This window comes from Chlorocebus sabaeus, chromosome 15 (genome assembly GCF_047675955.1).
Source record: "Chlorocebus sabaeus isolate Y175 chromosome 15, mChlSab1.0.hap1, whole genome shotgun sequence".
Lineage (NCBI taxonomy): Eukaryota > Metazoa > Chordata > Mammalia > Primates > Cercopithecidae > Chlorocebus > Chlorocebus sabaeus.
Window position 1 is genome coordinate 78005266 of NC_132918.1, and position 17153 is coordinate 78022418.

Genomic DNA, 17153 nt, shown 5'->3' on the forward strand with positions numbered 1-17153 from the left:
TTTAAATGATAAAAGACGTAATTCCTGCTTTAAAGGAGACCATAGTCATAGAGGAAAGACAAATGAAAATTATTATAATTTAGTGTAATAGTCATCCTAAATCAGCGAAAACTTCAGGAGGAATAGCTACCACTAAGGATAAGTGCTGAAAGCCCTTGTTTCCTTAGTGACCAGAACTTTGGGGTGGGCGGGAGGCAGAGCGATGGATAAACTAGGATTTAGAAGGAAAGCCTGTTGCTAAATTAAGTGAATAAATAGGCCAGGTGTGATGGCTGATGCCTGTAATCCCAGCACTTTGGAAGGCTGAAGCAGGTAAATCACCTGAGGTCAGGGGTTCGAGACCAGCCTGGCTGACATGGGGAAGCCCCATCTCTACTAAAATAAAAAAATTAGGCCGAGCACGGTGGCTCACGCCTGTAATCCCAGCCCTTTGGGAGGCTGAGGCAGGCGGATCCCAAAGTCAGGAGTTCGAGACCAGCCTGACCAACATGGTGAAACCCCACCTCTACTAAAAATACAAAAATTAGCCGGGTGTGGTGACGTGCGCCTGTAGTCCCAGCTACTCAGGAGGCTGAGGCAGGAGAATTAGCCCGGCATGGTGACTCATGCCTGTAATCCCAGCTACTCAGGAGGCTGAGGCAGGAGAGTTATTTGAATCCAGGAGGTGGAGGTTGCAGTGAGCTGAGATCGTGTCACTGTACTCCAGCCTGGGCGACAGAGCAAGACTCTGTCTCAGTCAATCAATCAATCAATCAGGATTCCAGATGTCCTCCTAGATGGATGTTGAGTCTCCAGAGCTCTCTGCATGCTTTTGTACTCTAAACAGGTAGTACTATCTAGAGGGCCCTCCACCATGAGGATTCTTAGGAGAAGTGAAAGGTGATCTACTATTCAAAATGTGATCTTTGGAACAGCAGGATTAGTGCTTGCCAATAAGGCATTCTGTTGAAAAATTCTTCCATTTGTAGAATGACCCTTTTTTTTTCCTATTTGGAAAAAAAAAAAAAAAAAAAATGAAGGACATAGATCGTGCTGTCAAATTGGTTTTCAGTTAGTAGTATAGTAGATGAACACAATCAGTTGATAATCTACAGACTGTATTTTTTTTTTTTTGGTGAGACAGAGTCTCACTCTGTCGCGCAGGCTGGAGTGCAGTGGCGTGATCTCGGCTCACTGCAAGCTCCGCCTCCCAGGTTCACGCCATTCTCCTGCCTCAGCCTCCCGAGTAGCTGGGACTACAGGTGCCCACCACCATGCCCGGCTAATTTTTTGTATTTTTAGTAGAGACTGGGTTTCACTGTGTTAGCCAGGATAGTCTCAATCTCCTGACCTCGTGATCCGCCTGCCTTGGCCTCCCAAAGTGCTGGGATTACAGGCGTGAGCCACCGTGCCTGGCCCAGACTGTATTCTTATACATATACATATACCTATATTTATTTTTTCAGGTGGACCCTTAGTAATTCTTTTTACAAAGTGCTCTCTGACAGGTTCAATTTTTTAGATTGTGAGAGCAATGAAACATTTAGAGACTATATAGTTTTTTGTGACTATGACTTACTTCATTTATGGTTTTGAACACATGTCAGTACAACAGTATAATTAAGATCTTACATTAGGCATCTGAAAACAAATTATCAGTAACTTTTATATTTTCTCTACAGTCTGCACCCTCTCTCTTTCTTAAAAGCAATTTTGAGTACTTAAGAGGTAATTATCGAAAAGCCGTGAAGCTATTAAATAGTTCGAACATTGCTGAGCATCCAGGATTCATGAAAACAGGTAAAAGAAAATTGTGAAATTTTAACTTTTTTTTTTGCCTGACTCTTCTACCCCTTCTTGCTTGTCCACCTCCCAACACCTAGTCTTTCGAGTGATTTATGCTCATTTTTTAATGAAAATGTTTTAATATTTCTGCTGCAAAAATTTCCATCCTGTTTCTACTTTAGAAGAAACCTCATTACTTCTTGCTTTTACTTTGCTTTCTTTCCTTTTTTTACTTTTCCAGGTTGGATCGCTTTCCTCCCCTCCCCACACCTCCTTTTTTTTTTTTTTTTTTTTTTTTTTTGGAAATAATCTTGCTTTGTCACCCAGGCTGAGTGCAGTGCCACAATCACAGCTCACTACAGCCTCAACCTCCTGAGCTCAAGTGATCCTCCCACCTCAGCCTCCCAGGTAGCTGGGACTGTAGGCATGCACCATCATGCCTGGCTTACTTACTGTAGAAACAAGATCTCATTATGTTGCCCAAGCTGATCTCAAACTCCTGGGCTCAAGTGATCCGCCGACCTCGGCCTCCCAAAGTACTGGGATTACAGGCGTGCACCACTGTGCCTGTCCCAGATAGCTTTTCTTTTTTCTTTAACCTGACTTGCCCGCCCTCCCACCCTTCCTTCCTTCCTTCTTTCCCTTCTTTTCTTTTCTTTTCCCTCCCTCCCTTCCTTCCTTCTTTCCCTTCTTTTCTTTTCCCTCCCTCCTTCACTTCCTTCCTTCCCTCTCTTCTCTTTCTTCCTTCCTTCCTTTTTTTTTTTTTTTTGACAGAGTCGTGCTCGGTCGCCCAAGCTGGAGTGCACTGGTGGCAACATCTTGGCTCACTACAGCCTCCACCTCCCTCCCGGGTTCAAACAATTCTCCCACCTCAGCCTCCTGAGTAGCTGGGACTACAGGCATGCACCACATGCTCAGCTAATTTTTGTATTTTTTGGTAGAGACAGGGTTTTACCATGTTGCCCAGGCTGTATCGAACTCCTGACCTCAAGTGACCCACCCGCCTCAGCGTCTCAAAGTGCTGGGATTACAGGCATGAGCCACTGCACCTGGCCCTTTAATTTGTTTTTATAAGATCCTTGGACTTTTGCTTTGTAAAGTGAGACTTTTTTTTTTTTTTAAGTGAATTACTATCTGTACCAGAAAAGTGAGATCTTTTAAGTAAATAATATAATGTTTTTATTTCTTTCTGCCATAAAGGCAGTTAATAATATAATTTTTTTCTGTAACTTACCCAATTAATTTGATTTATTTAGATCATTAACTATATCAAAAATCTTTCTATAAAGCTAGGAAAATAAGTATTATTACATATTCTTGCCTCTATTTAAAAAGTCTTATAAATCCCTTGATATTAATGGTAACATGAAAGTAAAAATTGTGAATGTCATTTAGGTTTATATCATCAGTATTTGATGGGGCAGGAGAAGGAAAATCACTTATTCAAGAAATGAGGATAAACTGTTGAAAATGTATGTTTTGCCTCAAGTTTAAAATGCAGACAATTAATATGTTTTTTGGTTTGTTTTGTCTTGTTTTGTTTTGGATTCTATTCAGATACACACACAGAATACACATGCAAACATACTCAGATCTTCCCCTATTTACCCTTTCAGTTCACAGGAGTGATGGAAGATGGAGAAAGGCACTTTGTTCCTTATAATTCTCTTGTGGGTATTATTTCTCTTCTAAATTCCCGTTTCTAATTCTGCTCGATTTTAGTGTTTTGTTTTCATTGTCATAGTTTCTCCTCAGAGGTCCACTAACACACAACATGCAATGATCCCTCAAACTAAAAAGATAATATACTTTGAGAAATTTTTGCTTAGGATTTTCTTGATGTAGATGTCAGTATTGACATTGTCAATCTTTAAATTGGAGGCAGGAGCTGGAAGCGGTGGTTCATGCCTGTAATTCTAATGCTTTGGGAGACCAAGGCAGGAGGCCCAGGAGTTCGAGGCTACAGTGAATCATGATCATGCCACTGCACTCCAGCCTGGGCAACAGAACAAGGCCTTGTCTCTGAAAATAAATTAATAAATAAAGATGGCCAGGCATGGTGGCTCAAACCTATAATCCCAGCACGTTGGGAGACCGAGGCCAACATATCACTTGAGGTCAGGAGTTCAAGACCAGCCTGGCCAACATGGAGAAACCCCGTCTCTACACAAAATACAAAAATTAGCCGGGCATGATGGCGTGCACCTGAAATCCCAGCTACTTAGGATTCCAAAATACTGGGATTGCAGGCGTGAGCCACCGAGCTCAGCCTTGTGTTTCTTTTTTAAATATTGTCATTGCTTAATGTAAAAACATGTCAGAAGATTACCTTTAATTTTTAGTGCTAAACAATAAATATCCTGATTATTAATTGTGTCACTCTAGTCAGGCATTTTATACCATTAAGGGCCGTTGTTTTGGAATGTTTGGGTAGCTGTTTAGAAAAAAAATATTAAAGGCCGGGCGCGGTGGCTCATACCTGTAATTGCAGCACTTTGGGAGGCTGAGGCGGGCAGATCACGAGGCCAGGAGATCAAGACCATCTTGGCTAACATGGTGAAACCCCGTCTCTACTAAAAATACAAAACATTAGCCATGCCGGGTCGCGGGCGCCTGTAGTCCCAGCTGCTGGGGAGGCTGAGGCAGGAGAATGGCGTGAACCCAGGAGACGGAAGTTGCAGTGAGCTGAAATTGCGCTACTGCACAACAGAGTGAGACACCGTCTCAAAAAAAAAAGGAAAAAAAAATTAAAGCTTAGATTACCTTCATTACACCAAAATAAAATTCAGAGAGATGAAGGATTAACATTTAAAAATAAATAAAAGCAGTAAGACAAAACTTGGATGAATATTTTAATTTTGTGATGGGGAAGGCTTGAGTAAACATTTTCCAAAATCTAAATCTAAGTACCATAGAGTTTAGAAAACATTGCTAAATTTGACCACATTAAGATGTTAAACGTTTTATGATTAAAAATGTAAACACACATACACATACTGAACCAAGTCACAAAACAGATGACAAACAGAGGTGGGCAGGAATATTTGAAACAGATGTGACAGAAGGTTTCTATAACATACAAAACAACTAATAACCAACAGAAAAAACATTTGTAACCAAATAAGGAAATAGATCGGCCAGGAACGGTGCTCACGCTTGTAATTTCAGCACTTTGGGAGGTTGAGACAGGAGGATCACTTGATTCCAGGAGTTTGCGACCAGCCTGGGCAACAAAGTGAGACCCTATCTCTGCAAAAAAAAATTAAAAAATTAACTGGGCATGGTGGCCCACGCCTGTAGTCCCAGGTACTTAGGAGGCCAAGGCATGAGGATTGCTTGAGCCCAGGAGGTCGAGGCTGCAGTGAGCCCTAATTATGCCACCACACTCTAGCCTGGGTGACAGAATGAGACCCTGTCTCAGAGAAAGAAAAAAAATAATAAGGGTGAAAGACAAGAAGAGGCAACACAGGCTGAAAAATACAAATTCCCAAACATGAGAAGATGCTTAGCTGCAATGGTATTTAAAGAAGTGTAAATTAAAAGCAGTGGAGACTTACGGTTTAACAAGCATACTCTGTTCTATTCTTTTTTTTTTTTTTTTTTTTTTTTTTTTTTTGAGACAGAGTCTTACTCTGTCACCCAGGCTGGAGTGCAGTGGTGCGATCTCGGCTCACTGCAGCTTCCGCCCCCGAGGCCCAAGCAATTCTCCTGCCTCGGCCTCCCGAGCAACTGGGATTACAGGCGCCCTCCACTATGCCCAGCTAATTTTTGTGTTTTTAGTGGAGGTGGCATTTCACCTTATTGGCTGGGCTGATCTCAAACTCCTAACCTGAAATGATCCACCTTCCTCAGCCTCCCAAAATGCTGGGATTACAGGCGTAAGCCACCGTACCCAGCCTCACTCTGTTCTTTTCTATATATTCTTGCTATTCATTTAATATACTTTGGTTGTTTCCATATATACTTGCTTCCTTGTTTCTAATTTCTACATAATATTTCATTGGTGGATGCAATGCGTATACATTATATTACTGATGAACATATTTTGTCTTTTGCATTTTTATATCATTTGTCTACAGTTACTAAAAATTAGCTGGGCGTGGTGGCTCATGCCTGTAATCCCAGAACTTTGGGAAGCCAAGGTGGAAGGTGTTGCTTGAGCCCAGGAGTTTGAAACCAGGGTAGGCAATATAGTGAGACCCCGTCTGTTTTAAAAATTGTTTTTAAAAAGGAAAAAAAAAATCGGTACAAAATTGGACTAACAAAATAAGACTGGTTTTTAAAAATAATTTTTATCAACTTTGACAAAATAGATTTTAAAAGGAGTTTTAAAATTTTTCAGATATTTCCTAAATTTCAAATACCTTGTGAACAGTTCTTTAGGAAGTAAGTGGAATGGTAATAGTGTTAACTCATGCAAGATGAGCCCAATTCTTGTCTGAGGGACACCAACATTAAAATTTTTCTGTGGACAAATTTATTTGCATTTTTTTCAGGTGAATGCTTGAGGTGCATGTTCTGGAATAACCTTGGTTGCATCCATTTTGCCATGAGCAAGCACAATTTGGGAATATTCTACTTTAAAAAGGCTCTGCAGGAGAATGACAATGTCTGTGCACAGCTCAGTGCAGGTAGCACTGATCCAGGTAAGCCCAGTTCTGGGGTACAGTTTGTATTTACTACATCAGAAAAGCATGATTTAAAAAGCATGAATGTGGTTAAAATACCCACCATATAGACTTACATATAGTTAACTCTGATCTTACCCAACAAATTTGGCTCTGGGGATTTTTAATAGATAATGCTACTTTGAATAGCAATAACAAGGTGTTAAGAGTAATTCTGAATTTTCCAGAAATTTAAGTTGCATTCCATTTTTCATCAATTTGAAAATGAATAATTCCCTATGGTAATGTTATGTAACAGAATGTTTGATTAGTCACAATATGACTGTGCCAAACTAGGTTTATTATAGATTTTTTTTTTTTTTTTTTTTTTGAGACAAAGTCTAGCTCTGTCACCCAGGCTGGAGTGCAATGGTGCGATTTCAGCTCATTTCAACTTCTGCCTCCTGGGCTCAAGTGACCCTCCCACTTCAGCCTCCTGAGTAGCTGGGACTATAGATACATGCCACTGTACCTGGCTAATTTTTGTGTTTTTTGTAAAGATAACGTTTCGCCGTGTTGCCCAGGCTGGTTTGGAACTCCTGGGCTTAAGTGATCCTCCCGCCTCAGTCTTCCAAAGTGCTGGAATTACAAGCATGAGCCACTGTGCCTGGCTTATTATAGATTCTTTGCAGTTTTACATGTGATACTACTGGCAGCATCTGACAATCTTTAAGCAATTTCCTCACATTGATCCTTTAATATGCATTATCATATGGATCCTTGATCTGAAATGCCTAAAATCAAACAATTATTTAGCTTTTAAAAATAATAACCTATTTAGGTTGGGTGTGGTGGCTCACGCCTGTAATCCCAGCACTTTGGGAGGCCAAGGTGGGCGGATCACGAGGTCAGGAGATTGAGACCATCCTGGCTAACACTGTGAAACCCCGTCTCTACTAAAAAATATTAAAAAATTAGCCAGGCGTGGTGGCGGGCGCCTGTAGTCCCAGCTACTCGGGAGGCTGAGGCAGGAGAATGGCGTGAACCTGGGAGGCGGAGCTTGCAGTCAGCCGAGATGGCGCCATTGCACTCCAGCCTGGGCGACAGAGGGAGACTCTGTCTCAAAATTAATAATAATAATAACCTATTTAATTGATGCCAAATATATTATAAATCAAGGTTGACTGAAACATTGGATAACACATGGCAATAAAATGGTTAACCAAGATGAAATTTTTATTTTATTTTGTTTTATTTTTTTGAGACGAAGTCTCACTCTGTTGCCCAAACTGGAGTGCAGTGGCATGATCTTGATTCACTGCATCCTCCACCTCCCAGATTCAAGCAATTTTCCTGCCTCAGCCTCCCAAGTAGCTGGGACTACAGGCATGCGCCACCATGCGTGGCTAATTTTTGTATTTTTAGTAGAGAGGGGGTTTCACTGTGTTGGCCAGGCTGGTTTTGAACTCTTGACCTTGTAATCCACCCGCCTTGGCCTCCCAAAGTGCTGGGATTACAGGCGTGAGCCACTGAGCCCAGCCAAAAATTTTAAAAAGTGGAAACTTCATACAGACTCTAAAAATGTTGGCTAGGCAAGATGGCTCGTGCTTGTAATCCCAAGATTTAGGGGAGGCCAAGGTGGATCACTTCAGTCCAGGGGTTCAAGACCAGCCTGGGCAACATAGTGAGACCCTCATCTCTACAACAAAATAAAAGTAAAAAATAAAAGAGAATAAAGTAAAAATGTAGAAAAGTAGGATAAGGTTCAAAGGAGTGAGAGTGGGTCCCATCTCTTATCTTTGCCTTCCTGGAGCTTTGTTGCCTGAGGAGCTGGCAAATGAGAAGAGACATCTCTGGCTCTGCCAGTATAGACAACTGAGATGACTCTGGAGAATATTTGTGGGATTGAGGACGGGGACCACCATTGTTGAGAGCCATTATAACTCAGATCAGGATTATTGGTGTTAAACATGGTAGTGTCTAAGTACTTAATGGAGTAAATGTTTTCAAGGTTACTATTACTTTAAATCTAATGATGTATTCTTATCTAATTTTTATCACTAGGCAAAAAATTTTCAGGAAGACCCATGTGTACGTTACTAACCAATAAGAGATATGAGTTGCTGTATAACTGTGGAATTCAGCTTCTTCACATTGGAAGGCCTCTTGCTGCCTTCGAATGTCTGATTGAAGCTGTTCAGGTTTATCATGCAAATCCTCGCCTCTGGCTACGGCTGGCTGAATGCTGCATTGCTGCCAATAAGGGGGTGAGTGCTACTTGGGTATCTTTTTGAACCCTTTCTTCCCCCCATTTACTACATGGAATGTTAAAGAAAAAAAAAACCTTGGAAACATACGTAAGACATCATTCTCTTTTTTTTTAATTTTTTTTTTATTTTTTATTTTTGAGACGGAGTTTCTCTCTTGTGCCCAGGCTGGAGTGCAATGGCACAATCTCAGCTCACTGCAACTTCCACCTCCAGGATTCAAGCGAGTCTCCTGCCTCAGTCTCCCGAATTGCTGGGACTACATACACACGCCACCATGCCCAGCTAATTTTGTATTTTTAGTAGAGATGGGGTTTCAACATGTTGCCCAGGCTGGTTTTGAACTCCTGACCTCAGGTGATCCACCCACCTCAGCCTCCCAAAGTGCTGGGATTACAAAGTGCTGGGATTACAGGCGTGAAGGTTAAAAAGAGAATGATGATGGTCATTCTTTTCTTTTGATTTCAGTGAAATGTATATGTAGTCTTCCTTAACCACTGGTGAAAAAAAATTTAGTTTCAAAAAGTCATTTGTTGGCCGGGTGCAGTGGCATATGCCTGTAATCCAAGCACTTTGAGAGGCCGAGGTGGGTGGATCTTTTGAGCTCAGGAGTTCAAGACCAAACTAGACAACACAGTGAGACACCCACATCTCTACAAAAAATTATTAGGTGTGGCAGCGAGTGCCTGTAGTCCCAGCTATTCAACAGGCCGAGGCGGGAAGATCGTTTGAGCCTGGGAGGTGGAGGTTGGAGTGAGACCAGATAGAGCCTCTGCACTCCACCTTAGGCAACAGAGCGAGACCCTGTCTCAAAAAAAATAAAAATTTATGAAGTCATTTGTTAACATTCTCATTCTTGGTAAGTAAGTGTGGCAACATTAAAGAGTTGAAGCCAGTGATAAAGTCATGTATGTTGGAACAGTGGTCTGCTAGCTGCTCCAGGGGTCACGAGCCATGCCATCTGCTGGCATAAGCATAGTGTTATGTAGCCTGTTGATTAGAAAAGGTCTGATAACGCAATGGGGAAAGAACTGCATTTCCTTCAATGCCTGAGGGTTTTACTTTGGTTTCAGTAAATGATACAGAGTTTATGGATTACCCCAGGCTGTTTCTTGACACATGATTGCCCATGGTAACTATGAGAATAGGCCAGTTTACATTGATGTCCATGCTTAGATTATCTCCAAATGGCAGTTGGTGGAAGCTTTTTGAATTTCAATTTGGGAGGGATCAATAGGAGATAGGGGAAAGATGGGTTGTATCAGAATTACCAGATATATGTATCTTCCATTTGCTACCCTACCCCCTGCCCTTGCTGTGAAACATTGGGAAGGTATGATACCTGGAGGTTTGACCTTGCATGCCTGCCATAGGTGATGTTGAGGCTCTCCTGCTGCACAGCAGTTTCTGAGAAGTACAATGACTAAGGAGATTAAAGAAGTGTGTTTGCTAGTTTTCATACATGGTACTTAGGTAGTTTATGATTTGAGTATACCAATAGAGGAAGAGATGAGTGATTTCTCTTTCAAAGACTTTAATTATTTAATTATAGTTTGCTTTTTAAAAGACAACTTTCTTATTGGTTAATTCTTAACTGATAAACAGTTCTAGGTAGAATTTATACTTCTTAAAGATAAAAGAAGCAAATAGAAATTGCCTATTCTCTTTAATCTGTTTATAAATTTAAGTGTTGGGGGCCTTTCTTTGGTATTTACTGGAAACCAGGGAGTTACTTTTTTCTTTTCCCAGAAAAGAAAAGATTTTGTAAAGTTTAATATTTTCTTTTTAAATTAACTGGTTTTAGAAATAGTACTTTTGGGATTGTGTTTGTTCTACAGACGCCATTGAGCTTACAAGGTCTCCCCCACTCCCCCTAGAGGAGAAGGAGCGAGAGGGGAGGATAAGTATTTTCCATATTAATATGCTGCTAGTCCTGTTTTTTTTTTTCCTAGAAAAGTTGTAAATTTGTAATTTTTAAAAAATGGTAAAGATGACTTTTGATTGCCATAACTTCATGAACACACAAAATTTGTGCTGCTAATAGGAAACTTGCCACCAGTAATATCTTTGTCTGTGCTTTTCCTCCTAAAAAAAAACTTTAGGGTAACCTAAAAAACAGTAAAAACAAGCCCAAAACACTAATAAAATCAGAGGACAAATCCCAACAGGAGTAATTGTAAACTCCAAATAAAATTTCATAAAATTTGTTAAGTCAGGACAGGAGGTATGCTGAACAAAGCAGTTTGTACCTTCAGAAATAAATTCATTTTGGATTTTAAAAAATTAACTTGTTTATGCTAAGGAGGACATTTTGTCCTGAATATCTGGTACGTATTATTTTAGACTTGGCAGAGGCAAGGCTTATATTTACCTGGGCAGTGTATAATATATGGGAAAAGATCTGCTAAACAAAAAGAGTCTCAATATTTTAATTTTGTGTGATCCTTTTACCTTAAAACTGATCTGGCACACTTTCCGGCTATCGGTGATTGAAGGTATGGATTATTGTATGTTTTTTAGTTCCGAACATTCTACCATGGGCCAGTTTGTTTTCATCTGTTACATCTTCAGATCTGGCCATTTGGATCAGTTTTCATGGCCTTAGCAATAAGACAAGAGAATATAGATGAATCAATGTAAATTTATCACCACGACTAGGAAAATAAGTCAGAATGGAAGTCCTCACAATAATAGTTTAAAATATCACTTTTTCATTAATATTGCATGGCATTCTCTATACACAACTAGTTTTGATCAGAGCAGTTTTATTGTATTTTTTAGCACTGTGTAGTATGTTCTTTATTAAAAGTTATGTATGGAAGTGCAACTATAATAAGTTACATTCAGAAGCAATAAGTAACAGTACAGAAACATTTGTGTTTAGAGAAAAGATTTTGCAGGGCAGAGATTAGTTTTGCAAATTCATATTGATTGACTCCAGTTTGTTCTGGTATATGATAATTTGGATGTCATTATAAGATAACTACTTGGAGGCTGGGCGTGGTGGCTCAAGCCTGTAATCCCAGCACTTTGGGAGGCCGAGACGGGCGGATCACGAGGTCAGGAGATCGAGACCATCCTGGCTAACCTGGTGAAACCCCATTTCTACTAAAAAATACAAAAAGCTAGCCGGGCGAGGTGGCCGGCGCCTGTAGTCCCAGCTACTCGGGAGGCTGAGGCAGGAGAATGGCGTGAACCTGGGAGGCGGAGCTTGCAGTGAGTCAAGATCCCACCACCGCGCTTCAGCCTGGGCGACAGAGTGAGACTTCGTCTCAAAAAAAAAAACAAAAAAGAGATAACTACTTGGGATTCCACCTGCAGACTTGTTTAGAGACTTGTTTTATTTTATTTTTCAAACAGGGTCTCACTCTGTCACTCAGGCTAGAGTTCAGTGGCGTGATCATGGCTCACTGCAGCCTCGACCCCCCTGGTGTCAAGTGATCTTCCCACCTCAGCTTCCCTAGTAGCTGGGGCATACATGACCGCACCTGGCTAATTTTTGTATTTCTTTGTAGAGATGGAGTTTCACCACATTACCCACACTGGTCTCAAGTTCCTGGGCTCTAGCGATCCACCTGCGTGAGCCACCTTGCCCAGCTTAGTTTTATTTTTTAAATTAAAAAAGATTTGGCCTGGAGTGGTGGTTCATGCCTGTAATCCCAGCACTTTGGGAGGCTGAGGTGGGTGGATCAGGAGGTCAGGAGATCAAGACCATCCTGGCTAACATGGTGAAACCCCGTCTCTACTAAAAATACAAAAAATTAGTCGGATGTGGTGGCACCCACCTGTAGTCCTAGCTACTTGGGAGGCTGAGGCAGGAGAATTGCTTGAACCCGGGAGGCAGAGGTTGCAGTGAGCCAAGATAACACCACTGCACTCCAGCCTGGGTGACAGAATGAGACTCCTTCTCAAAAAAAAAAAAAAAAATTAAAAAGGTTTTTCGGGACCGGGCACAGTGGCTCATGCCTGTAATCCCACCACTTTGGGAGGCCGAGTCGGGTGGATCACAAGTTCAGGAGTTCAAGACCAGCATGGCCAACATGGTGAAACCCCATCTCTAAAAAAAATACAAAAATTAGCTGGGCACAGTGGTGCACGCCTGTAGTCCCAGCTACTCGGGAAGCTGAGGCAGCAGAATCGATTGAACCTGGGAAATGGAGGTTGCAGTGAGCCGAGATTGCGCTACTGCACTCCTGCCTGGGCGACAGAGTGATACTCCATCTCAATAATAATAATAATAATAATAATAATAATAATTTTTCCTGGCTGGACGCGGTAGCTCACACCTGTAATCTCAGTACTTTGGGAGGCCGAAGCGGGTGGATCACTTGAGGTCAGGAGTTTGAGACCAACCTGGCCAACATGGTGAAACCCTGTCTCTACTAAAATACAAAATTAGCCGGGTGTGGTGACAGGCGCCCATAATCCTAGCTACTCGGGAGGCTGAGGCAAGAGAATCACTTGAACCCAGGAGGTGGAGGATGCAGTGAACCGAGACTACACCACTGCACCCAACCCTGGGCGACAGAGTGAGACTCTGTCTAAAAAAAAAAAAGAAAAAAAAAAAATTCCAGCCTCGGCAACTTGGCAAAACCCTGTCTCTAAAAAAATAAACAGAAAAATTAGCTGGTCATGGTGGCACGCACCTGTACCTGTAGTCCCAGCTACTTGGGAGGCTGAAGCAGGAGGATCAGTTGAGCCCAGGAGGTAGAAGTTGCAGTGAGCCGAGATCATGCCATTGTACTCCATCCTGGGCAACAGAGCCAGACCTTGTCTTTAAAAAAAAAAAAAAAAAAAAAAAAAAGAGAAAAAAAAAGGTAGATACAGGTTCTTACTATGTTGCCCAGGCTGGTCTGGAACTCCTGGTTTCAAGCGATCCTCCTGCCTCAGCTTCCCAAAGGGCTGGGATTACAGGCATGAGCCACTGCACCCAACCAAATTAGAGACTTAGAATTAAGGGGGGTGATAAATGAAATTATCACTGTGAGCTCTGTCGTGAGATAATATATCTTAATCAGATATCCTAAAGTAACTACGTATGTGTAAGTAGCTTTTATTGTTTTCAGTTTAATATTTATTCATTTGGTTTGGGGATTTTAATGTCCTAAAAGGCAAGTACTGTGTCCATGTAAATTTTTACCATATACAGCTTATTGAAGTTTATATATTGTTGACAATGTAATTAATACTTTGAATTAAGAAGGAAATGATCTGTGTTTTAGGAAGTGGAGCTGCTTCACTTTTCTTTTACACTGTATTTTAGGCTCTCATTTTCCTTACTCTGCTGTCAAAGTACCTGTAATATGTAGCATGGCACTGGAGGTATAGAATATTCTAAGTAAATAATTCTAAATAAATTTTTGGGACATAATTGAATTGGATTTTGTTCTTAGAATTTTCTCCAATCTCATGTAAACAAAATGTAGCATATATCCCAGATTTTCAGCCTTATGTGCTTTTTCCACTAATACCAAACATGTTTCCATTATCACCAAAAAAAGTCCTCATTGATTTTAAGAACTTTCTTAAATTTAGAGTAATTGTGAGAGGTATTCCCCCATTTTTTATACCACATATTACAATTCCCTTGAATTTACTGGAAATTATTTGTATTTTGTAGACCTCTGAACAAGAAACTAAAGGCCTTCCCAGCAAAAAAGGAATTGTGCAGTCTATTGTTGGTCAAGGCTATCATCGTAAAATAGTTTTGGCATCACAGTCTATACAGAATACTGTTTATAAGTAAGTATTTTGGAAAGAAAAAGTATATATATTTAATACTAGTTTACATAATGTTACTTATATATAAAAGTATGCTTAGGATTTATCATTGCATAGGAGTACCCACTTTGTAACTACGTTTATTGCTATTTCAACAAACAGACCCTTATGTATAGGTCCATAGTGAATGTTATCTAACGTGATTTTGGTTTATTACATCCATGGGTACTGTAATTATTGATGGCCTAGGAAACCCTAGTCTGTTCAGTGCCATTATTAAGAATGTCCAGAAGAGGGCATCTTGGTATCTCCTTTTTATGTAGTTTTGGTTATCATTGATACTTCTCATTTAGGTATTTTCTTATAGTTCCCTAGGACTGAAAATACATGAAAGTGAATTCTTACTATTCGAAGAAAAAAGGTGTATGAAAACATAAAGCAACCAAAGCAGTATAGAAGCTGTCACATGTATAACGTTCGTTTGACAATTTGGAATTGCCATTATTTGTAAAGTGGCAAACTTTGCAAATAATTAACTGCCTTCATTTGTTTTTGTCAAAGAACAAAATTGTTTTCTGCCATTTGAAAGTGTTTCCAAAGTATAGAAAATACCTGATACACGATAATTTAGTCTTAATTTAGTTAAACTATGATGCAGGAATATTTTTTAAAACTATTATGATAAAGCATTTCAAAGTTTTAAAGCAATTTCAAAGTTGTTACTACTTTTCAAAATTTTGTTTTTCCCTAATAAAGATTCTATTTGGGCACATCAAACCAACAGAAAGTTGTATAAAGTGTCAATGAAATTATAAGACAAAAAGTAATGTTGCTGTTTTAAAGTGTATAGAGGCATTTTTGAAAGCAAGGATCAACCAAAGTAAGGCTCAAATGTGAAAATCTATTTTCTTCCCTTTCATCCCATTCTTAATATACCGCTCCTTGCCCTCATTACAGTTGCCCTTGTCTGCAGTTTCTCTAGTATGTTAACATTAACATTGTGATATACATCAAATTGTCTCTCCTTGGTCTCATTCCTAGAGACACAGTGTATGTAATTTATATACTTGCAACCCATTATTTATACTATTTGCAACCTATACTTAGGATTTGGGTTATTTAGCATGCTTTTACAACTGCTTATATTAAAATTTCTACCTATTAAAAGGCATAGTTTTCATTTATAATCGATTGGTTTTATTCCTCATAATAAAAAAGTCTTATTTTTAAATCTTTTATCCACTTAGCTAATTTGGTTTTGTTCTTTTAAGTGATGGGCAGTCTTCGGCCATTCCTGTAGCCAGTATGGAGTTTGCAGCCATATGTCTCAGAAATGCCTTGTTGCTGCTACCTGAAGAACAGCAAGATCCAAAGCAGGAAAATGGGGCTAAAAATAGTAATCAATTAGGTGGGAACACAGAGAGCAGTGAAAGCAGTGAAACTTGCAGGTATTCTAATCCTTGTGATCTCCCTTGGCAAAATCCTTTTAGGACTTCTTTAGTAAACCCTTTTGTTCTTTAAGTAAATTCCTAAATTCTTCAACCTAAATTTCTGAAATTCTCTGTTTTGCATAACAAGAAAGGAAAGCATTTATGTTTCTAAGTCTTTCTGGAAGAGAGAAGTAAGGTGAAGGCTAAGTTAGGAGAGATCTTTGAAAAAGAAAAGTAGAAAGTAGCAGTTTTGGCCGGATGCAGTGGCTCATGCCTGTAAAAGGCTGAGGCAAGAGAATCACTTGAACCCAGGAGGCAGAAGTTGCAGCGAGCCGAGATTGTGCCACTGCTCTCCAGCTTTGGTGACAGAGTGAGACTTCATCTCAAAAAAAAAAAGGAAGTATCAGCTTTTCACTGACAACAGGGATATTTGTAAGAAGTCCTGTTGTCAGACAGCTTAAAAAAAAAAAAATTGACCAGGTGTGGTGGCTCAGGCCTGTAATCCCAGCACTTTGGGAGGCCAAGGTGGGTGGATCACTTGAGGTTAGGAGTTCAAGACCAGCCTGGCCAACATGGTGAAACCCTGTCTCTACTAAAACTACAAAAATTAGCTGGGCCTGGTGGCGGGCACCTATAATCCCACCTACTAGGGAAGCTGAGGCAAGAGAATCACTTGAACCCAGGAGGCAGAGGTTGCAGTGAGCCAAGATCATGCCACTGCACTCCAGCCTGGGTGACAGAATGAGACTCCGTCTCAAAAAAACAAAAAATTTATTAAAATAAACACTTAACTCCTAAAGCTGCTCATAGTTCTTATTATATTCTGCCTGTCCTCTTAATGTAATATAATCACTAACCTCCAGAATATTTTTATGTGTTTCTGGTTTTCTAGTATAAATTCAAAATTATGCAAATCTGGGCAAGGTACTTACTGAAGGAGGCCAAGAGTTCAAGTCTAACCTGGGCAGCATAGCAAGACCCCATCTCTTCAAAAAAAATTTAAAATAAATAAAAATTATGTGACTCTATAGAAATTGGGAGAACTTTGTAAGGACAAAACAAATAACATTTTATATATAGGAAATTCTGCTTTTTTTCTTCTTTCTTTCTTTCTGTTTTGTTTTTTGTTTTGTTTTGTTTTGTTTTTTTTGTTTTTTTTTTTTGAGACAGAGTCTCCCTCTGTCACCCAGGCTGGAATGCAGTGGCATGATCTCAACTCACTGCAACCTCCGCCTCACAGGCTCAAGCGATTCTCCTGCCTCAACCCCCTAAGTAGCTGGGATTATAGGCACAGCGCCACTATGCCAGGCTAATTTTTGTATTTTTAGTAGAGATAGGGTTTTGCCACATTGTCCAGGATAGTC

General features: G+C 40.1%; 1 protein-coding gene across 9 annotated transcripts in view; it reads left to right on the forward strand.

Annotated features, from left to right (window-relative positions):
• The window catches only part of CNOT10 (CCR4-NOT transcription complex subunit 10), a 94529-nt gene that overhangs the window by 36686 nt on the left and 40690 nt on the right, over positions 1-17153 (forward strand). For 8 of the 9 annotated variants that reach the window (XM_038002961.2, XM_038002962.2, XM_038002963.2 and 5 more), the window contains 5 exons: positions 1662-1779; positions 6261-6410; positions 8436-8638; positions 14259-14380; positions 15631-15807. In XM_038002961.2, the coding sequence (XP_037858889.1) occupies positions 1662-1779; positions 6261-6410; positions 8436-8638; positions 14259-14380; positions 15631-15807 (770 nt within the window). The remainder of the gene's footprint in view (positions 1-1661; positions 1780-6260; positions 6411-8435; positions 8639-14258; positions 14381-15630; positions 15808-17153) is intronic. The other variant, XM_073023681.1, reaches the window with a different exon arrangement.